The sequence below is a fragment of the Pavona decussata genome, unplaced genomic scaffold (genome assembly GCF_977016875.1).
Source record: "Pavona decussata unplaced genomic scaffold, jaPavDecu1.1 SCAFFOLD_143, whole genome shotgun sequence".
In the NCBI taxonomy this organism is placed as follows: Eukaryota; Metazoa; Cnidaria; class Anthozoa; order Scleractinia; family Agariciidae; genus Pavona; species Pavona decussata.
This window is the reverse complement of record NW_028145556.1, coordinates 2496513-2521010: the sequence shown is the minus strand read 5'-3', so window position 1 is coordinate 2521010 and position 24498 is coordinate 2496513. Positions and strand designations below refer to the sequence as shown.

The 24498-nt window shown below is 39.4% G+C and overlaps 1 protein-coding gene across 1 annotated transcript; it reads right to left on the bottom strand.

The window, feature by feature from the left end:
• Positions 1-1252: 1252 nt before the first annotated feature.
• Positions 1253-2374, bottom strand: LOC146466581 (uncharacterized). The gene has a single exon (XM_085127335.1). The coding sequence runs from the start codon at positions 2225-2227 to the stop codon at positions 1391-1393; it is 837 nt and encodes a 278-aa protein (XP_084983461.1). The 5' UTR covers positions 2228-2374; the 3' UTR covers positions 1253-1390.
• Between the last annotated feature and the right edge of the window lie 22124 nt (positions 2375-24498).

Sequence of the window (24498 nt, the reverse complement as noted above, 5' to 3'; positions counted from 1 at the left end):
GATTGAAATATTACATTTAGCAGTGATTGTGAATTTCTATTTTTCAGTGGTTAAAAGATCGCAGTTGTAATAGAACACTTCACATTGGCCCATTTTGATCGCTACTTTCCGTGAGAGAATATTCCCCCCCCCCCCCCCCCCCCCGGAACTAGACTGCAAAACATTGGCGTTTTATGTTTGTTTGTTTTTTTCACTTGGTACACAAATCGAAGAGAGCGTAAACCCGCGAGTCACCTAGAGCTTGGATCCTCTCGTGCGAGGGCGCGTGGGGCTGTTTTTGGCGTCTCTCGCTAGTCTTATGAAATTCATTTCACAACCACTCAAGTTTCTTTGATAATTGTTAAGCGCCACTGGGCTACAGGAAAATAGCGCTGTAGAAGTAAAGCATTATTATTATTATCATTCCTCGCTCGCTCCAAAACCTCGCAGCACACTTTCCCTTCAAAGGTGACATGCAACGCAAAAAAAAAAAAAACACGGGCTGTTTTGCAGTCTACTTCCTTTCGGTCTTCAGTTGACTTGGCAGCTGAAAATTAAACTGCTTAACATTCAATGAAGGGCTAAAGAGCCTAGCGAGGGGGGTGTTAATGGAAAGATGTTTTGAATTTTAGCTAACTATTATTGGTTACGCGGTGAAAAGTAGAACTTTTTGTGAAATTTACCGACCCGATTTTAATAATATGCGGCGCGTTGTATTTGATTCTTTATTGGATTTTGATTTTGACATGTCTTTTTTTGCCTTCAGTTTAGCATCTTTTTTTTAATATCCTGTAATCTTTCTCTTATCAGCAAAAAGATTTTATGTCTTCGTTTTCAAGTAGCTTTTTATTATTAAATACACGCGACTGGTTTAAGAATTTTACTTACTTGACAATAATCTTCCTTGTTTTAAAATCTATTATTTATTTGGAGCTCGCCGAGGTAATTAAAACCTTGCTATTCTTAAATGAGGCATAAAAACAATCTTCACTCATTTTAGCGTCGGTGTGAAATTCACGGAAACTTAATTCAAGATGCAAATTCGTTGTCGTGCAGATGCCACTGTATTCTTCATACAGTTACTTCCTTATTCCAATAATCACTGTGTAGCGTACATCCTTGAAAAACTTTCGATTAATGACAAATTTGAGTCGTCCATTAATCTTTAGCATCGTGATTTCTTTCCATCTTCGTTGAGCTCACATTTCTTTTTTGTTTTTTACGCTGATTAACATTAATTTTTTTCGCCTCCCTGCCACTATGCAAACCCCCCTGATAACTACGTTTATTATATTTAGGACAGACGGAATATATTTATCATCTCTCCTTTCGTATTCTACAGCTGTCATTTTTTTCTCTTTTTTATCCTTTTGTTTTTCCGTGTCAATGAGCTCGAAAATAAAGAAATCGGTCATTCAAAATTCGACGGCTGAAAAGTTGCTGCTTCTTTGAGAGTTGTGTCAGTCAGTGAATCTTGAGTAAACTCCTCTTCTTGATAAATTAACTCGTCCGCCTCACTTTCCTTGGCGTCTATAGTGGAAGTTTCGTCCTGTTTACTTAAGTCCATTCGTTGTAAAAACCTTTCCACTTTGCTCGCCACTTCTTCGAGCTCGCCCTCGTTGACAAGGCTACCTTTTCTGGGTGACCCTCGTGGGCTTAACGCGCTGGGAGACAGGCTCCCTCGTGGGGCTTTACTCCCGGAGCAGCTTCCTTTGCGAGCGTTCAAACCCTCCGCACCAACAAGCGATCCTCCCGTGTTTATGGGAGGCAAAGATTGCCTCCGGGGCTGGCTAAGCGGCGGTAGCAGGAACTGGGAAGAAGGACTTAATGGACGAGTTGGGCTTATTAGCGCACGGTCCTTTAAACAAGAGACGTCCGTATTTCCTTCAGAAGATACCCTTCGTCTGTTCGTGGCGGGAGAACGTTTATCGACGTCGGATAGATTACGGGAAGACGTTTCAGTGGCCGACAGTAACACTTGCGGCGTGCTGTATCTCCGTGGCAATCGAGGACTTAGTTTCCTCGCGCCATCGGTCGGTGATGTTGGGTCAGGCAAAGACAACCGACTTTTCATGTTAGTTTCGACCCCGGCGAGCTCTTTTTGAAGCTTTTTTTTCTCGCGGTCTATTTCCTTACCAATGGTGCCTCTGTGAAAGTCTATGGAGTCCAGTTGAATCTTGAGTTTTCTATCTGCCATCGAGTTCATAAACATTGTTTTGTCAGCGTACTCGGTTCTTTGGTACGCCATTTTGCTTTTGCTAACGGTGAAGTCAATTCTTCTGCGGTTCAATTTGAAATTGTGCGAAACGTTGTGTTTTTTCGTGGTTGGCTCCGTGCAGAGATGACAATTATGCAAATTCAGCTGAGTTTATGCAAGAAGATTTTTTTTGGAGTACGCACCTGCTCCAAAATAAATTACTTGCAAAATAAGACGTGTCATTTAATAGAAACAATTAACAAGTCCTTTTACTGGCCGAAGGCGAAAATGAATTGAGAGCTTTACCAAGCTCTTTTCTCTTGGAAATTGAGACGTTAAAGTTAAACGGCTTGGAAGAATACACAAAATAATTTAGGGGCAGAAAATTCACTTTAGTAACCTCGTAATTGAACGAATATTTAAACAGGAAAGTTTCACCGTTTGCGTAGTAAATAAAAATATTAAACTTGACGTGCTGTTTCCATTTTCGTCTCGGTACATAGAAAGATGAAATCCTCGGAAGCATTTGAGTTTATTTGGTAAGCTATTCATTGATGCGACAAAGCTGAAATGATGTCCTGTCGAGTGCGGAGTCAAGAACTCTCGACAGGGAAAAAACCCGATGTGTCTTGAATACATAACAACTAAGCTTTGCCCGGGCGACTTTAATTTACTTGTCGGCCTACAAACAATTTTCTCTAATCAATGCATACAAAATTCGAACCATTATACAAGCCCTTTGTCGCCATATGAATGCCTTAAGGGCTCATATATTTACAACAAAACAAAATGCCTCTTTGCTTGTTGTGCTAAGAGAAAAATAATACATGTTTTGAATGCATCAAAAAACTTGAGGGTAATTTCTGACGTTTCATGCTGGCCGTCCTGTAAATGCCATGCTGTAAATGTCATGGTTCACAATAGCAAATTAAGCTATTTGTTAATGGCTATTTTAAAACCAAGGCCCTGGTAATCCTTATCAGCGGTCAATTAACCTTTATCGACTCGAAAATTGAGAAGAAATTGCCTTAACGCGACCTAGCGACCTCAAAGCTTACTAACCAATGAAATGTCTTTTACCTGCCTCGTCTTCGTGCACTATTTTCCACGGCAGGGAGCGCGCAGCTTGATGTGCATGAAAGGAAAATTAGCAAACTCATTCCCAAGGGTCTCTGGGGTTTGGTCATTGTGCAGAATACCGTGAAGCATGAAAATTTTGTGGGTTCTAATTTTTTGCGGAGTTTGCGGATTGACTTCGGTCGGGTCCGCAAAAATTGGTTCCCGCAGAAAAAAAAAACGGCAAAATGAAGCGCCGCGAAAATCAACTCAAGAACATTAACATGATTTTCCATTGGAAAAAGCAACTAGAGCTTAGATACATACAGTTGTCTGTTTTATTAAACCGTATTAATGAAACAGTGTTTTGTTGTCCATGGTAGGGGTAGACTTTTTGTTTTGTTTTGTTTTGTTGTTCAGTCCCTTTGCGCAGTAAGGTATTACAGTGATATGTCTCGAATCTGTAAGTAGAGTGAACTGTGACTCAACACATCGTACAATAAAAGTGAAAAATATTAAGGTTTCTTCCAATTAAATATTCTGCTACTTGAACCAGAGCATCGCAAAATTAGTCCCTAGTAGAAATTTCAGTCATCTCGAAACGCAAAAATTTGTTCTCGCAAACCACAAAAAATCGCCAATCCGCAAAATTTTCGTGCTACACGGTACCACCGAAGCGACAAATCGGAATGTAAGTCCGCTTTGAAAAGCCCTGGGCCCAGTTCTTCAAAGCCCGATTAAGCTATTCCTGGGTAAGGAGAACTTTGTTTCAAGTTTAATTACTAATCAATAAAGATTTTTGCAAAATGTAGACTTTTCTCTACCATTAGTTGAGTCATTAAACGAGCGAGCTGAAAGCCTTGGATTAGCGTTAATTGCCGGGCTTCCGAATAAAATTTTCTTTGCTGTATGTTTCATGTTACATATTAACACGAATAGAGTTGTTTCGACAAAGGTCCAAAAAAAAAAAAAAAACAGCCGACAACGCGTACGCGACAATACCGAAAGGTAGTCTGGGAAACACCCAATAAATTTCAGTAAAAGCTCAGAATCCATAATGCATCGACCGTACAGGACACTTGAGATGGTGGGCAATATGGATTCTGATCTTTTATTGAAATTTATTTGGTATTTTCCGGACTACCTTTTGGCATTGTCGCGTACTCTTTTATGCTGTTTTTGGACAACCTATGTCGAAACAGCTGTATTCAGAGGAGCTCGCATCCTATTCTTGTGTCATTAGCCAGCAGCCAATCTCGTACCCAGATCTCTCCGACTCTTTGCTTATTTATTTATTTATTTATTTATTTATTTATTTATTTATTTATTTATTTATTTATTTAAAGTTTGGGAGCACCGGTGAGAAACCTGTGACACAAACCAGGAGAATCTTCGCCTTCGGCTCTTTTACTGCGCCATCTTGGACTATCCGCCAAAAGACTCTTACTGGATTTCTTTGTCGCCGCGTGCGATGTTAGCTAAGGTCTGCTTAGGCAGTTGTAGCATGGAATGGACATAATGCGCAGTGAATACAGAGGTATTTTTGCAGTTTATGACTATGCGGGAAAAGTAGATCTTGGCGAGGACTATTTAAATCCATAAAGAAACTTGGGGGTAACCACGCATTATTAAGGGATAATTAAGCAACAATTATACTAAAAAGCAGTAACATACAAAGAAATGTATGGCGTTTTTCTCTTAATTGAAGCTTTGTTATCTCTGAAAAATGCGTGGTTTCCCCAAATTTTCTTTTTGGATACCAAGAGTACTTGCTAAGTTCTGCTTTCTCTACATAGTTTTAAACCCTGTATTAGTAGGCATCACTAGTAGGAAACCCGAGCATTCTCGAATACACAGCTCTTGCCATTTGCGTATGACATGACGTAGTCAAAGCCGAGTGGCTCTAGGGTCGATAATTGCCTGATTTCATTCCGTGGGGGTTTAGGTACAAGTCGGTGCATTATGGGATCACGTCCGGCGTTCCATACATTTCTTAGTAAAATTTGGAGTTTTTGAATGGCTGTATCTTTCCTAATATTAGCTTGATTAACACCAAACTTGAGAATGTTGTAAAGTTCGGTGTGCTCTTTCTGGCTATGTGGGTGTTGAGTCCCATAACCCATAATACACAGACTCGTATCCAAACCCCCACGGTATGAAATCAGGCAATGAGTGAACCCGAGTATCTCAAGATGCGCAGATTATATGCGCAGTAACAAAAGTAGGCACCGTCCAGGACATTCTCGACCCCAGAGCCGCTCGGCTTTGACCTGACGTCAGAGCTCTGGGGTCGAGAATGTGTCCAGTAAGCATGAAGCGGATATATTTTCGACTCGGTACAGCAAAACGAACAAAAGTTGCACTCGGCGAAGACGAAATTGAAATTTGGCACACCTTTGGTGAATTTTGGGTCATCGAATATTTTTGTCGGAAATTTCCCTTATAAATACCTTCGCGGCATAATAATAATAGAGCACTTTTCGGGAAGAAGCAGAATTCGAATCAAGCCCCTTGGAGAAATTGGTTAAGTTTTTAATTCAGTCCTTTCAGTCTTATGGAGCTTTAAGCGAACGTTAGACTCAGAATTTTTTTCAATGGACGTGCCAAATTTCGTTTTAATACGTTTAATAGAACGCGGTGAATTAAAGAAAACTCTCCAAACCTCTAAGCGGGTCTACGTAGACGCTCTTTGGGTTAGAATGGATGTGCGCTTCAGAAAGTCAAATCTAATGGTTTTATGAATGTTAAAATAAAGTAGTTAGTTTTTCCATATCATTTTTTTATAGATATGTATATAAAAAAGTAGGTGTTTGGTGTTATGCGTTTGTTGTTGTTGTTGTTGTTGTTGTTGTTGTCGTTGTTTGTTTGTTTTGTGAGGGGAACCCGATTGGACGCATTAAGTCGAAAAACTCGACTGGACTCGACTCTAGCGGACTGTACCCGTACAAGATTAATGAAACTGACACACATTTTCTAAAAATCACCTATCTGTATTTTGCATTGTATTATTGCACGAGCCTTCTTATTAAACTTCAAACCAATTCCATACTCAGTCTATACTAACAATGGCGGTCTTCGATCTGTTGGGGTACAATACAAGGATGTTTTATCTCGTACCCAGATGTTTTAAACATGCATCTGGTAAAATTGGCCGCCCTCCAATCTATTTGGCAACCGGCAAATGGCCAGGCGGCAGTCGCGTTACTATTTTCGCCTGAATTTTCAACCTTTGCTTTGCACGCGCGTGGACGCAAGCCTCACAAGCTTGACTCTTCTGCCCTTCCATGAAAGTGATTTATTGTATTGATTTGAACTTCACGTTTCAGGGTTAGTTCTTATTAACATGCTTTTTTCTCCCAGTTGCTTGGTACTGCGAGATATCTGGGGGGCACTCTCTTATATGGGCTTTTTTGGTATGTGCGGCCCCAAAGGGTATGGTTTTTCAGCCCGTTTTGGTCATAAATAGGGTATCAATTTTTGCAATCTTGTCTTGAATTCGTTATTTTTTTTTTTTTTAGAAGAAGAAGCTACTTCGTCATCATGATGTTTACGGCAACTGTACGTGCCGCAACAGCTTGTCACGCGCTCCGGTCGCGCGCTGGGCTCCAGGGATTTTTGAACTGAAGTTGACCAGACACTATAAACTGAAGAATTTTTGGTCAGGTCATAAATAGGGTAGGGAAAATCGCAGATTTTGGTCATAAATAGGGTAAGGGTTTTGGGAAGCAGGCCGTAAACCCCTACCCAATTTTTTTGGGAGTCCCCCCACCCCTGGGCGTGATATGGCACGTGCATTTTAGGCCCCTTTGTCAACAAATCTTTTGCGACGGCACTTTTCTATCCCAGACCTTTACAAAATTTAATTAAACTTAAATTTTACGAATACGGTAGGTGAAATATTATTGACAGAGTTGGTCAATTTGTCCTCACGAGAGCAGACCGTGAGCAAAGTTCAGCGTGCGCGTGCATGCAGGGATGCAATTTGTCACAGCTGTAACACATTTGTATATGACACAAAGGGCGATATATATAATTAAAGTTAAACGGGGTAATTAAAAGGGTAATTACAAGGGCAACTCTCATAAGGTCTCACGTGACTGGCTTGCAACCCTTCCGAGAAAAGAATAGAACAAACAACAGAATAATACCCCCAACCATAAAAACAACAGCAGATGCTACACAATTAAAACAGTTACAAGCTTACGAGAGAGCTGTTACACTGCTGATACCCGAAGCAAAGAGTAAGAAGGTTGGCCGAGGACGCGATTACAATGACTAAAGCATTGGAGTTAATTCAGTTTCCAAACATATATTTATCACCCAAACAATCCAAACAAGTGCCCACATTTTCAAAACGATACGTTTGAACCGCCAGAGATATGAATAAATGATCCTCCTTAGCCAGAAGCTTTCTTTTAACTTCATAGAGGTAAAAGATTTCCTTTTACGGTGCGCAGGCAGATTCTTAAGGCAACGCCTTCTGTCTCGTGAGTCGTTGCAATTGCAAATTATGGTTTTACTTTGTGAATGAAATGTGACCATTCAAAGGAAAGCTCCTAGCTGAGCAGTACTTTCCTGTGGTGTTGTTTATTATGCTGTACAAGGCGGTTCTAACTTTTGAGTCTGTGGATGAAATCCTAAAGTGTAACCATTCAAGTGAAAGCTACTAAGCAGTACTTTCCTGTGGTGCTGTTTATTATGCTGTACAAGGCGGTTCTAAGTTTTGAGTCTGTGGATGAAATCCTGAAGTCTGACCATTCAAATGAAAGCTACTGAGCAGTACTTTCCTGTGATGAGTTGTTCAGTTTATGTACAAGGCTGACAAGGTAGTTCTATGTTTTGAGTCTGAGGATGAAATCCTAAAGCGTAACGCGACCTTCACCCAAATGTAACCTTCTGAGCAGTACCTTTCTGTGGCACTAGACCTGATAAAAACCGTGATCTTAGGGAACTGGCCATAACAAGTTTGTTCAAAAAGGACCCACCTTGCCTGGGGTAGGAGGGTTATTGAAGACACCACCCATCTCATGAACATTACTGACAAAATTACAAGCTTAAAAATCTGAGTTTTTACAGATATATATTTAGCTAGCAAGAGAGAAACTGTTCAGATAGACAAGGAAAATGAGGTTTGAATCTATTGTCTTTTTTTGCTAATGCCATCTTTTGAGGTTGATGAAGGAGGTGCAGGGAGAGACCACTATCTACTTTGTGGTTTCAAGTTGGTGGGTCCTGCTCGACTACATGGTAGTTTTGACCTTAAACCGGCGTACCATGACGACAACTGGAATCTCCTTTTCTGTAAAGAAGTTAATTACCATATCGACAGACAATATCTCAAAAAAGTCACAAAGAGAACTATGCCTTTTTTCCTGAGTATTGCTATTGTTTTGTCAGTTTTCACGTGTGTGGGTGTTCAATGCGGCATTAGTTTGTACTGTAATGTATTCATTTGTCTGCCGGCATACAGACACTTTAGACAACTACTGGGATTAACCTTTATCCTGTAATGATTGCTTCTATTATGCTAGCTGCTCAACTCGGAATCTGCGGATGACATTATCCGACTCTTGTGTGCGACTTTTTAGTGAAAACTATGGCGCAGTGCTTTTCTTTGATATTGTTTATGCTGTGCGATTTCTCTGACTTTCCGATATACCTTTTGTGGCGGAATAAAACTCTTGACCCCTCTTAAATATGACCATTGTTATCAAAGCCACAGAGCAGAACTTCCAAACGCCTGTTTTTCAACTCATTTCGCAAAGTAAAATTGACGTGGGTTCTTGATCTTCAGTTTGGGAAAAAAGTAACTTGGAGTGAAAGATGAAACACGTCAAGTGCCGTCAGCAGCACGTCGAAGGGTTAACACTTTCTGATCAATGGTCATCACACATCGGAGTATTATCTTTTTCTGGAGTCTTTAAGAACTATTTTTGGATTCATTAAATCAGCTATGTTTAGGAGCCGTCAAAGTGTGAAACGGGTAAACACAACGCTCATGATGTGACCACCTTGGCGAGGAAAGCGGAGAGGCAATTAAATGCGTACCAAAGAAATAAATAAATATTTACATTCTTTCGTCTTGGGTGACTGCTCGCTTTCATCACGTAGTCAAGCTATACCTCACAGATTGAGCCGGTCAGGGCAGCCAAGATTTGCTTGGTATGATTCAGAATATATTCAACGGAATATACATCGAACGGTGTAGTTACAGGCAACAAGAAGAGCGATAGCTATCAGTGACCACGCTTACCTGGGCACACCAAAGCAATTTGTCCTCATTAAAAATTTATTTAAAATGTAAATTGAATTTATGTTGATGATTGAAAAAGCGAGAATTTTATTTACGGTCAGTTGATGTCAGAGTTTTGATTCCATTTCAGCGAGACCGGATATTAAAATAAGATTCCAGATAAAGAACGTTATAACCTAATTCGGGACCTTTCGATTAAACCGAACGCTTCATTGATCAGCGACAAAAAGAACCGAAGAAAAGTAATTACATGGGAGCTTTAATACATTAAAAGTTTTGGTCGTGTGTGTCGGGTAATTAATATTTTTAATCAGATGTTTTCTGAAGAAAGTTTCTGTCAATCTGATTAATTCGCCACGTGTTTTCAACGCTTCCTCTACAGTGCTCTACGGCAAATTCTCTACGTAGCTAGAAGTCTTGTAGGACCTCTAATCGACTCTAAAGGTCCTCATCAAACTCTACATGTGATTTTCTTTTGGTGTTTGTTCAAAAATACGCGTATGAGGCGATAAAATCCAACTTTAAGGAATGTTTCCTATTTGAAGAAAAAGCGTATAGAGAGATTGTAATCACTTTGCCAAACCGCACTTGTAAGAATATCGAAAGAGTTAAACGGCACGTACACTAAAATAGACGAGTTAGGTTATTTTCAGTTGAACTACAAATGTCTTTAACCCTAAAATATTTTCATAACCTCAGTAATAAGTAACTTAAGTTTGATCAGCTTGTTATTCATTCTTCTTTGAAAACAAAGCATCATATTTTCATTTTCTAAAAACGGGAATTTGTCCAACTTTGGGTAAGGCCTTGGGGCGCAGGAAGCCATTAAACATCGTTAACTTCGTGTTTAATTTTATCGCTCTCTTGAAAGCGGTTTTGTATGCAGAAAATGCTAGAAAAACAAGCCATCCAAGCAGAAGGGAAAATAGAGATCGATTGGTTTTCGGTCTATACAGAGCATCGACAATGCCTATATTTTTATACATAAACATCGGGGGATATGTTTGATTGCTCGAATAGCTTTCAACACGGTGTCAGGCAATTTCTTTACATTATCCAAAATTAAAGATGGATTTGTTGCTATGGGAAATTATCTGCTCTTGAAAAATGTTTGAACTTGTGAAAGTTGAAACATTGACAATCCGCCCCTGTGAACATGTTATTTTTTCGGTAAAAATAAGACCGCGGATTGAAAGCGAAAGGGAAGCTCTGTAACTGGAGAATTGTTGAGTTAAAAAAATTGAAAAAAGAAAAGGCTGCTAATTATTGGTCTTAAATACTTTATTCCATAATTTCCTTCAGAGTTAAGAAAAGATCTGTACATCAACGTATGCTATTTACATTTGGTGACCGATGACACAATCGTCAATTATATCTTGGCAAAGCAGACAAAATTAAAAAAGAAAAACATATGGTCTTAAATTATCAAGGACTGGCGAGAGCAAAAACTGTGCCAACCTTGTAAACTAGAATCTCCCAAGACAAAAGAAATTTCAAAATTTATATCATCTTAGTTTACAAGCTAATGACGGTTTTCATTTTTGCTGAATCTCACAGACTAAAAAATAAAGCAAGATTTTTGTTCACAGTTTATAATGATGAGCGCGCGTGATGTCGGAAGGATGTTTGTGATGTTTTCTGAGTGTTTACAACGCCATCTAGTAGGTACTGCGCTTCATTTTCTACAACTTTCTAAATGGAACCGCATGTGAAATGAAGCATTTCCTCTCGTTAGTCAACTGAGTAACAGCCTTTCTGTCATCTGTTTTCCTTGGGAATTAAAATTTGGCCGAACTTTCGATGCAACTTTCTTTGAATGTTGGGCGGTATGTTCCCAGCTGCTAACATAGTGAAAACGTGGCAAATAGTTCACGAATTCGAACTACAACGGCTAGCAGACCTTCTGCGGAAGTCGAAGAAGCCCAAAGCATTGAGTCGAGGATCAGAGAAGTATCGGGAATAAACCGTTTGGTCTGTCCCTGGAATTGTCACGTCCGTTGCAGCAACGTTGTTTAAAGGAGTTGGCGAACCGTACACATTGAAGTAAGCTCGTTCATATTGCCTTTTAAACATCGCTGCATCTTCTTCGCCTCTTGCATATTCATTCAAAACGGCGGGAGTTAAAACGATAGAGTTCCTTCTCACTTGTCGCGGTATAGGCTCTGAGTTGCTTCTTGGCCGACCACACTGGAGAGAAGGCGATTCATTCATTTCCGAATGACTGTTGCAAACCATTTCCCGCGCACTAGCGAGCGAAGATCCGTGTTATTTACGAGTGAAACTTGTTCGGGCAGATATAAAATATTTAGCCTGTTAAGTCTTGTTAAGTCTTGTGAACGGGATATTTTTGTACAGGTGATAACTTGTGTTGTTTTCATACACTCCTCTGTTGTCGCTTGTTCCTCTACCTTAGCAATTCCTTGTTTATCTGAAGAACAGTAAAAATGGTCTTTATAGGAAACGGCTGCCCACTCAAGGTCGCTTGGCTAAATTTAGCTATTTAAATAAGCTAGACGCGACTTTCAGTATTGTTTGCTTGTCTTGAAAAGGTCAGGGTAAAAATAGAACTAAAGCTCCGCCTCAAAACTAAATTCGAAACTTTTTCTTCCATTGGTTGTAAACCGCAAAACCTTCACCATGTAACCCAATTAAAGGTTTGTGGCTTGTTGCAAAACACAGGGAAGAATAATACCTAATTTATTTATTCATTCATTTCACAAAGCAGTCAAGCCACGCTTGTTTCATTATTTATTCAGCAAGACCCGAAAAAGAAATAATATAACACAACAGTTCTATTTTTAGCCACCACCAAAGCCCCGAAACAAAAGAAGGCTTTCGTTGCCTGGCGACGCTGTAAGTGCGATTTCGCCAAATGTAGCACTTTATTTTACTTTATACTATCAATGAGAGCGTAGAAAACAAGATTACAAAACAATCTTGGTACAAAAAAATTAGCTCAAGTTTTCAAAGGCTAAATATATATGCTGGCGGTAAAAATACATTTGATATTTTTCATTTTCGGGCATGTCAATAATAGTGACAATTGAGTGCTGCTAATCTTGTGACAAGTCAGATGGCTGAAGTAACAATCAGCTGCTCTGACAAGATCTTCACCAATATTTGAATCGGTAATTTATTTTTTAACTTCTTTGATCGCTGTATTTTCAGTCTATTTTAAGCAGTTGCGAGCCTTACGCGTTTTCGTCCGTTTTGTTGTACTCACTCAGATTAGTTAGATATGATAACATCTCGGTGATTTCATTTCAACAAAACAAAGCGAGATATATTAACGACCGATTCATGAATGATGTCTTTCTCGGGAAAATTTGCATGAAGCCAATGCAAGCGAAAATTCTGGCCGCTTTCCCACAACAATAACTGGCTTATATATCTTGATGAGTTAACGGAAAACTCCGTCGGCGAAAGAAACTAAAAATCAACTATCGACATCGTTATCTATATTCCATTTCTGGCCGTTATATCGACGGTAGATTTAAATCGTGATAAATCAGGAAAAAAAATCAGTCTACTTCTGGTTATTTCAGAAAATTATCTTACCACATCGATCGGTTTGCAGATAAACTGAAAACAAAATAAATGTGCTTTATATTGCTCTGAGGCAGTTTCTAGCTAGGGGTCTAAAAATTATGCAAAGTGATGAAAACAGCTGTACAACTCACATGCACATAGTTAACGATCAGTGCCGGTCTTTGCACATTTTAATATCTTAAAATCTACATTCTGTTTTTTATGCATAGGACAGGGAAACTCAACGGTTCATTTCGGGATAGCGGATCTCGCGCTAAAATTCGGAAATCCTTGATCACATTGGCTAAATAACCTTGAAAATTCCAATTTTATTTTGCCATTAAAGAACCTACAGTTTTCTTGAGTCACCGATATATACATCATCTCAAACTCTTTGTTATACTGATCAATCGAAAAATAAATTTCTTTTGCTTTCGGGTAGACACAAAGGTCGATGATAATAAAAAAGGAAAGCCAGGAAAATGCATCGGAGACCTTTTTGTTTAAACACTGAAGTAGCTTGCCCAAATTTTCACTTTCTGTGTTCTTTTTTTGCGACTATGCCAGACATAAATATCACATCGGTCGGTGGAAACTAACGTGAAAACAATCATTGCAGTCGAGTCTACTACATGAGCACTCCAAAAGTATTTAAAAAAAAAGAGTGGTGTAAATTCCAACGAAGGAAAAAGAATCAAAACTTGAGTTAAGCTCCCTTTTTGTGCCTGTTGCAAATCACTGGCAAAGATTTTACTATTTTGCTTTTTTGAGAGCTCAGTTAACATCGTTGCCTTTCTATTCTAAGAGTATCTCTGCGTGAATGAGGAATGTATACATTGTTCATACTTGAGTAACATTTCCGTGACATAGCGTTATGGCTCTCTTATCAGATGTCCTTATCACAACAGCTTCCATCCCTATTGGGTGGTCGTCATCGGTACCGTAGCGGCGGTAAACGTGCCTTTCCTCCCACCTAAGGCGGAACCCTTTACGCCCCGCTCGATTACTGTGGGGAGAGGACGGCTCCGCTTGTGGCCACAAACGTCCAAACATCGGCTCTTTTTGTCTTAATTTCTGAGAGTGTTATCATAAGTTTTTTGCTTCAAAACACTAAGGTTAACAGACAGTGGCGAGGTATGTTAAGGTGAGGCTGTTAAAAATAGAATTCAGTAGACAGGCTGGTCTTGATGCGGCCAATCAGGGTATATTGAGCAAGTACGAGCTACTTTTAGCAATGTGTTAGCTTAAAATTAAATTAGGTCACGTGCTCCATCATTTCGTAGTTTTCAGTGATATGTCTTCTCCACAATCAGTTACTCAGATCCAACTACTAACCAAAAAGCTAGATTCTACCAAACGAGTAATGATTTATAGAGTAAACGGGTGGGCACATTACAAACTTTATGAATGTTGTGAAGTGTGTAAAATGTCCGTATTTTTTTCGTTTTCATGGATATTAATAAATATGAATACTGCTTAAGTAAAAGCAATCCGCGCTGAGACGAAGCGAGCGACACGAATGACGCAGTTAAAATTATCATTCCTAATTTTGGAAGAATTCTATGAATGCATTCTAGGAGCTAAGAATAAGCGGAAAAGGTTTGTGACCCAACGTGTACCTTTTGTGTGATCATGTACTGATTCAGAACTCCACAAATAGCATCAGTAAACATTTTGTCTGATTTCAATGGGATCGATATTTTAGCCGCGAATACAAGAAGTGGAACTCGCTAAAAGTGCTCTTTCCTAAAAAGGCCAAAATATTTGAGAGAGAGAAAGGCAAGATATCATTCTTCCTGGCTCTAACAACTGTAGCGTAATCACGGCCTATCTCGCATGTGGCATGGGTGATGACAGAGCTCTTTATGGGTTCAGAGAGACGCTTTATGGGAGGAAATTTCCAGTTTGGTTTAACTGAAAAAACAAGCTGTTTCCACGAAAACACTTTTAAAAGAATATTTTTAGCAGCAACTTTATATAGCGAATTTTGGCGATATAAATACTTGCTTAATTTAGAAATTAAATTTTAAAAAGTGGCGAAAAATGCTTAAAATAGGCTAAAATAGAAATCTTTGACTAGTCATCGCTAGCTCATCAGGGTTGGAAATTTCTAGGGCATACAAATTGTCACTAAACAGCAGGGATACTTCATTTCGTCCCAGAATAACACTTTTACCAATTCGACCCTCGTAAACTTCGCACAGGAGGTCTCGGTACCACTTCATATTGTTTTAGTTTTTTATATATATTAGATTATCTCAGTCTTGGCTATGCCAATTTAAGTTTTCTTCCGGCTCAAATTATTTCAAGTATAAACATGGATCTCCCACGCCTGGCTATATATAAACTGTACTGTACGGTCTATATTTAACTCTGTACTCATTTATCTCTGATCGTGAAATGATTTTCTGTTGGAAGAAAATAGAACACGCCTGTGCACAGGTAAACTGCGCAAACTCAAACAGACTCACAGCCCCGGATGTTAGATATTGGAGTCGCTAACTGACAAGTTTGAAGACCCGCTGTTTATTGACCAGAACGCAGCGTGAAGACTCCCAGTTTTGAGCCGGTATAATCTGCAAATTTTCGTGACTATAAACTACTCGAACTATTATTAACAATCAGAATTAGACGATAGCCTCTGGACAATCAATCAATCAATCAATCAATCAATCAATCAATCAATCAATCAATCAATCGCACCAGCGCCAATACTCTTTGAATTGTTCTACCGTGTGCTTTCTTGAGATTAATTAAATTAATGAATTGGTGAATCAGAATTTAAGGACAGCTTCCTGTGCGTGTGTTGGGCTTCCTGGAATTCGATTGAACAGTCGATGTCCTAGCGATATCGATATATCACCAAGTCGTCACATATGTGACCCACTCTGTGACAACTTTGAAACTCTCGTTTTACTATCACTATGCAGAGGTCCTTTATGGGAGGAACCTACGCAACTGGGTGCAAAGCTACCCTTGCAAATTTGTATTTGTTTATTTAACTTCGCAAAAAGGGGGGGGGGGGGAGCCTAGGGGAGGGCCACACACTGGTTCGTTTCGATGGAAAATCTGTTCGGAAAGAAATTACGCGCCTCAAAATTTCGGATTGAATTGTGAGAAAAAAAACTAGCGTTTTTCTTTAACGAAAAGTTACCTCAAACTTTCGCGAAGCTAAAAAAACTAGGAGGAAAATCCGTCGTTAAAAAGTTCGTAAAAAAAGGTCAGGTATCATTCTCGGAAGTCCAGCAGCAGCTCGCAAATTCAATGAACAAGGCTGCTTTCAGTAAAATTTTCGGCAATGTAAATTTTTGAGCTAAAGACGCCGAAAAGATCAAACTATGCTAGCTTACACAAATTTGCCTTTAAAAGGCCATAGGAAAGGGCTCTTTCGCGGCGGGTGAAATAAAATTGGGAAAAGGCGTCTGCTCTTGAGCGCTAGGATGCTATGCTAAACCCTCGCGGAGTTACCGCCAAAACAATGCTGGGATTCCCAAACGGATCGCTGGTACCGGTAACTATGAGTAAAAAAAAAATACAAACAATGTTTCTTGTTTATGGAAACATCGCGGCAAAAGAAAGCAAAGAAGTTTTTAAATGGTTTATTCAAGTTTTACTGGGTTAGTGTACACATTTTCTCTCTACAGCAGTTTTAGCTAGGGGTCTAAAAATTATGCAACGTGATGCAAACATCTGTACAATTCACATCCGCATAGTTAACGACTGTTGCCGGTCTTTGCACAGTTTAATATCTACATTCTGCGACCTTTATGCATAGGACAGAGGAACTCAACGGTTCGTTTTGGGAGAGCCGATCTCGCGCTGATATTCTAAAGGCCTCGATCGCTTTGGCTAAATCACCTTGGAAATTCCAATTTTATTCTGGCATCAAACGACCCACACTTTTCTTGAGTCACCGATATATACATCACCTCAAACTCTTCGTTATACTGATGAATCGAAAAATAAATTTCTTTTGTTTTCGGATAGACACAAAGGTCGATGATAGCACAAAAGGAAAGCCAGAAAAATACAGCGAGGACCTTTTTGTTTAAACACTGAAGTAGCTTGCCCAAATTTTCGCTTTCTGTGTTCTTTTTTTGTGACTATGCCAGACATAAATATCACATCGGCCGGTGGAAACTGACGTGAAAACAATCATTGCGGTCGAGTCTACTACATGAACACTCCAAAAGCATTTTAAAAACAAATGTGTCGTAAATTCCAACGAAGGAAAAAGGTTTAAAACTTGAGTTAAGCTCCCTTTTCCAGATCAAGCTCCCTTTTTGTGCCTGTTGTAAAGCGCTGGCAAAGATTTTACTATTTTGCTTTTTCAGTGACAGCTCAGTTAACACCGTTGCCTTTCTATTCTGAGAGTATCTCTGCGTGAATGAGGAATGTGTACATTGTTGATACTTGAGTATCAGCTTCCGTCCCTATTGGGTGGTCGAACTAATACAGGAGGCATAGTACCGTGGCGGCGGTAAACGTGCCTTTCCTCCCGCCTTAGGCGGAACCCTTTACGCCCCGCTCGATTACTGTGGGGAACAGACGGCTCCGCTTGTGCCCACAAACGTCCAAACGTTTTCTTTTTTTGTTTTAACTTCTTGGAGTGTTATCATAACTTCTTTGCTTCAAAACACTAAGGTTAACGGACAGTGGCGAGGTATGTTAAGGTGAGGCTGGTAAAAATAGAATTCAGTAGACAGGCTGGTCTTGATGCGGCCAATCGGGGTATATTGAGCAAGTACGAGCTACTTTTAGCAATGTGTTAGCTTAAATTAAATTAGGTCACGTGCTCCATCATTTCGTAGTTCAGTGATATGTCTTCTCAACAACAGTTACACAGATCTAACTACTAACCAAAAACCTAGATTCTACCAAACGAGTTATGATTTATAGAGTAAACGGGTGGGCACATTACAAACTTTATGAATGTCGTGAAGTGTCTAAAATGTCCGTATTTTTTTCGTTTTCATGGATATTAATAAATATGAATACTGCTTAAGTGAAAGCAATCTGCGCTGAGACGAGGCGAGCCACACGAATGACACAGTTAAATTATCATTTCTAATTTTGGAAGAATTCTATGAATGCATTATAGGAGCTAAGAATAAGCGGAAATGGTTTGTGACCCAACGTGTACCTTTTGTGTCATCATATGTTGATTCAGAACTTTACAAAAAGCATCAGTAAAAATTTTGTCTGATTTCAGTGGGATCGATATTTTAGCCGGAAACTTGCATTCAAAAGGCTGCGAATACAAGAAGTGGAACTCGCTAAAAGTGCTCTTTCCTAAAAAGGCCAAAATATTTGAGATGGAGAAAGGCAAGATATCATTCTTCCTGGCTCTAACAACTGTAGCGTAATCACGGCCTATCTCGCGTGTGGCATGGGTGATGACAGAGCTCTTGATGGGTTCAGAGAGACGGTTTATGGAAGGAAATTTCCAGTTTGGTTCAACTGAAAAAACAAGCTGTTTCTACGAAAACACTTTTTAGAAGAATATTTTTAGTGGCAACTTTATATAGCGAATTTAAGCGATATAAATACTCGCTTAGTTTAGAAATTAAATGTTAAAAAGTGGCTTAAAAATGCTTAAAATAGGCTAAAATAGAAATCTTTGAGTACTGGTCATCGCTAGCTCATTAGGGGTGGAGACAAATTGTCTCTAAACAGTAGGAACACTTCGTTTCGTTCCAGAATAACACTTTTACCAATTCGACCCTCGCAAGCTTCGCACAGGAGGTCTCAATACGAGTGCATCATATTGTTTTAGTTTTTTATATATTAGATTATCTTAGTTTTGGCTATGCCCATTTATGTATTCTTCCGGTTCAAATTATTTCAAGCATAAACATGGATCTCCCACGCCTGGCTATATATAAACTGTACGGTACGGTCTATATTTAGTCTGTACTCATTTTTCTCTGATCGTGAAATGATTTTCTGTTGGAAGAAAATAGAACACGCCTCTGTCAGGTAAACTGCGCAAACTCATACAGACTCACAGCTCCGGATGTTAGATATTGGAGTCGCTAACTGACCGTTTTGAAGACCAAGGGGTGAGTTGCATGAAATTTAATGTCGGGTGTAACTGCCAACGCCAGACCTTCATCCCAGTCACATTAATATTTTAGTACTTTAACGTCTGACGATAGCATTTACGCCCGCCGTTAAGTTTTATGCAACTCTTCCCTGCTGTTTATTGACCGCCTGAACGCAGCGTGAAGACTCCCAGTTTTGAGCCTGTATAATCTGTATACTTTCGTGATGATAAACTACTCAAACAATTATTACCAATCAGAATTATACGATAGCCTCTTGAAAATCAAGAATAATTTTAAATTTTGAGAGAAAACTAGCGTTTTCTTTGACGAAAGGTTACCTCAATCTTTCACGATGCTGGAAAACAAATCCGTTTCGTTTTCGGAAAGGTAAATCCGTCGTTAAAAAGTGCGCAAAAAAGGCCCGGTATCATTCTCGGAAGTCCAATGGCAGCTCCATGAACAAGCCTACTTTTAGAAAAATGTTCGGCAATGTAAATTTTTAGCTAAAGAATCACAAAAAATCAAATTGTGCTACCTTACACAAATTTGGCTTTTAAAAGGCCATAAGAAAGAGCTCTTTCGCGGCGGGTAAAACAAATTAGAAAAATAAGCCGTCTACTCTTGAGCGCTAGGATCCTATGCTAAAACCTCGCGGAGTTACCGCCAAAACAATGCTAGGATTCCCAAACGGATCGCTGGTAACTATCAATAAAGAAAAGAAAACATTGCGGAAAAAGAACGCAAAGAAGTTTTTAAATGGTTCATTCCAGTTTTACTGGGTTAGTGTACACATTTTGTCATGCATAAACAAAACAAAATAAATGTGCTTTATATTGTACTACGGCAGTTTTTGCTAGGGTCTTAAAATTATGCAACATGATGCAAACATCTGTACAATTCACATGCGCATAGTTAACGATCAGTGCCGGTCTTTTCACAGTTTAATATCTTAAAATCTACATTCTGTGAACTTTATGCCCCCGGGGGGGGGGGGGGGGGGTACTCCTCGGAATTCTTGGTGGGGGTGTGCCGCCCGGGTCTTCAAATCCCGACCCTATTTCAGACCTTAACATGCCATTTTCCACACCCGTTTTCAGACCTGACCTCTAAAATTCATACCCGTTTTCAGACCTGATAATTATGCATCAGTGCCGAACGGAAGTTGACGCAAGGAGTAAAAGTAAGCTGGAATGACATAGTTTATCTATTTCTTTTTCTTGCTATCCGTTAGTCGTTCCAGTTACGTACTGAGAAGAAAAATATGTTGGTAAGCTTTCGTAAATGTTCCCGGCCCCAAAAACCCGACTCGATTTCAGACCGTAACTGTCAAAATCTATACCCGTTTTCAGACCAAAACGGCTCAAAAACCATACCCTTTGGGGCGGCACATACCTATATACCTTATATAGGGGAGTACCCCCCCCGGGCCCGGGGGCTTTATGCATAGGACAGGGAAACGGTTCATGTCGGGATAGCGGATCTCGCGCTGAAATTCGGAAATCCTCGATCACATTGTCTAAATCACCTTGGAAATTCAAATTTTATTCTGGCATTAAAGAACCTACAGTTTTCTTTAGTCACCGATATATACATCACCTCAAACTCTTCGTTATACTGATGAATCGAAAAATAAATTTCTTTTGTTTTCGGATAGACACAAAGGTCGATGATAGTACAAAAGGAAAGCCAGAAAAATGCAGTGAGGACCTTTTTGTTTAAACACTGAAGTAGCTTGCCCAAATTTTCGCTTTCTGTGTTCTTTTTTTGCGACTATGCCAGACATAAATATCACATCGGCCGGTGGAAACTGACGTGAAAACAATCATTGCGGTCGAGTCTACTACATGAACACTCCAAAAGCATTTTAAAAACAAATGTGTCGTAAATTCCAACGAAGGAAAAAGAATCAAAACTTGAGTTAAGCTACCATTTCCAGATCACGCTCCCTTTTTGTGCCTGCTGCAAATCACTGGCAAAGATTTTACTATTTTGCTTTTTTGACAGCTCTGTTAACATCGTTGCCTTTCTATTCTGAGAGTATCTCCGCGTGAATGAGGAATGTGTACATTGTTAGCTATTGTTCATACTTGAGTAAGATTTCCGTGATATAGCGTTATGGCTCTCTTATCACATGTCCTTATCACAACAGCTTCCGTCCCTATTGGGTGGTCGAACTGATACAGGAGCCATAGTACCGTGGCGGCGGTAAACGCGACTTTCCTCCCACTTAGGTAGAGCCCTTTACGTCCTGTGGGGAAAAGACGGCTCCGCTTGTGCCCACGAACGTCCAAACGTTTTCCTTTTTTGTTTTAATTTCTTGGAGTGTTATCATAACTTCTTTGGTTCAAAACACTAAGGTTAACGGACAGTGGCGAGGTATGTTAAGGTGAGGCTGGTAAAAATAGAATTCAATAGACTGGCTGGTCTTGATGCGGCCAATCGGGGTATATTGAGCAAGTACGAGCTACTTTTAGCAATGTGTTAGCTTAAATTAAGTTAGGTCACGTGCTCCATCATTTCGTAGTTCCGTGATATGTCTTCTCCACAATCAGTTACTCAGATCCAACTACTAGCCAAAAACCTAGATTCTACCAAACGAGTAATGATTTATAGAGTAAACGGGCGGGAAAATTACAAACTTTATGAATGTTGTGAAGTGTGTAAAATGTCCGTATTTTTTTCGTTTTCATGGATATAAATAAATATGAATACTGCTTAAGTGAAAGCAATCCGTGCTGAGACGAGGCAAGCCACACGAATGACCCAGTTAAAATTATCATTCCTAATTTTGGAAGAATTCTATGAATGCATTCTAGGAGCTCAATTCGGAAATCCTCGATCACATTGGCTAAATCACCTTGAAAATTCCAATTTTATTCTGTCATTAAAAAACCTACAATTTTCTTGAGTAACCGATATATACATCACCTCAAACTCTTCGTTATACTGATGAATCGAAAAATAAATTTCTTTTGTTTTCGGACAGACACAAAGGTCGATGATAACACAAAAGGAAAGCCAGAAAAATACAGCGAGGACCTTTTTGTTTAAACACTGAAGTAGCTTGCCCAAATTTTCGCTTTCTGTGTTCTTTTTTTGCGACTACGCCAGACATAAATATCACATCGGCGGATGGAAACTGACGTGAAAACAATCATTGCGGTCGAGTCTACTACATGAGCACTCCAAAAGTATATTAAACAAGTGTCTCGTACACTTCAACGAAGGAAAAAGGTTCAAAACGTGAGTTAAGCTCCCTTTTCCAGATCAAGCTCCCTTTTTGCAGTGCCCAACTCGAAAGCAGCATGCTCCTTTGTGCACTGCTCACACTAAACCAAACAAATTTATCCTAATTTTTTTTAATCCTCCTTTGCAATATAAATGTTTATTGTTTTTTTATGTATTGCACTGAATCTCGTTGTACGTGTGAAAAATAAAAATTGAATTCAATTTTGTGCCTGTTGTAAATCGCTGGCAAAGATTTTACTATTTTGCTTTTTTGAGAGCTCAGTTAACATCGTTGCCTTTCTATTTTGAGAGTATCTCTGCGTGAATGAGGAATGTATACATTGTTCATACTTGAGTAACATTTCCGTGACATAGCGTTATTTCTCTCTTATCAGTTGTCCTTATCACAACAGCTTCCGTCCCTATTGGGTGGTCGAACTGATACAGGAGCCATAGTACCGAGGCGGCGGTAAACGCGACTTTCCTCCCACTTAGGCGGAGCCCTTTACGCCCCGCTCGATTCCTGTGGGGAAGAGACAGCTCCGCTTTCGCCCAAAAACGTCCAAACGTTTTCTTTTTTTGTTTTAATTTCTTGGAGTGTTATCATAACTTCTTTGCCTCGAAACTCCAAGGTTAAGAGACAATGGCGAGGTATGTTAAGGTGAGGCTGGTAAAAATAGAATTCAGTAGACAGGCTGGTCTTGATGCGGCCAATCGGGGTTCTAGATTCTACCAAACGAGTAATAATTTTTAGAGTAAACGGGCAGGCACATTACAAACTTTATGAATGTCGTGAAGTGCCTAAAATGTCCGTATTTTTTTCGTTTTCATGGATATTAATAAATATGAATACTGCTTAAGTGAAAGCAATCCGTGCTGAGACGAAGCAAGCCACACGAATGACCTTAAAATTATCATTCCCGGCTAATTATGGAAGAATTCTATGAATGCATCAAGTAGGGGCTAAGAGTAAGCGGAAAAGGTTTGTGACCCAACGTGTACCTTTTGTGTGATCATATGTTGATTCAGAACTCCACAAATGGCATCAGTAAAAATTTTGTCTGATTTCAGTGGGATCGATATTTTAGCCGGAAACTTGCATTCAGAAAGCTGCGAATACACGAAGTGGAACTCGCTAAAAGTGCTTTTCCCTAAAAAGGCCAAAATATTTGAGAGAGAGAAAGGCAAGATATCATTCTTCCTGGCTCTAACAATTGTAGTGTAATCACGGCCTATCTCGCATGTGGCATGGGTGATGACAGAGCTCTTGATGGTCCTTGATGGGTTCTTTTCCTCTTTGAGAAGGTCAGATAGACGGTTTATGGGACAAAATTTCCAGTTTGGTTTAACTGAAAAGCCAAGCTGTTTCCACGAAAACACTTTTCAGAAGAATATTTTTTTGCGGCAACTTTATATAGCAAATTTCAGCGATATAAATACTCGCTTAATTTAGAAATTAAATGTTAAAAAGAGACGAAAAATGCTTTAAAATAGGCTAAAATAGAAATCTTTGACTAGTCATCTAGCTCATTAGGGGTGAGAATTTCTAGTGCATATGAATTGTCACTAAACAGTAGGATCACTACGTTATGTCCCAGAATAATACTTTTGCCAATTCGACCTTCGTAAGCTTCGCACAGGAGGTCTCGGTACCAGTTCATATTGTGTTAGTTTCTTTATATATTAGATTATCTTAGTTTTAGCTATGCCAATTTAAGTTTTCTTCCGGCTCAAATGATTTCAAGCATAAACATGGATCTCCCACTCCTGGCTATATATAAACTGTACAGTACGGTCTATATTTAACTCTGTACTATTTATCTCTGATCGTGAAATGATTTTCTGTTGGAAGAAAATAGAACACACCTGTGTAGAGGTAAACTGCGCAAACTCAAACAGACTCACAGCCCCGGATGTTAGAAATTGGAGTCGCTAACTGACAAGTTTGAAGACCCGCTGTTTATTGACCGGAACGCAGCGTGAAGACTCCCAGTTTTGAGCCGGTATAATCCGGCTGCATATTTTCGTGACTATAAACTACTCGAACTATTATTAACAATCAGAATTAGACGATAGCCTCTGGACAATCAATCAATCAATCAATCAATCAATCAATCAATCAATCAATCAATCAATCAATCAATCAATCAATCGCACCAGCGCCAATACTCTTTGAATTGTTCTACCGTGTGCTTTCTTGGGATTAATTG

Excerpts from the sequence above, each read along its gene's own strand:
- LOC146466581 (XM_085127335.1), bottom strand. The coding sequence starts at position 2,227 with ATGGCGTACCAAAGAACCGAGTACGCTGACAAAACAATGTTTATGAAC.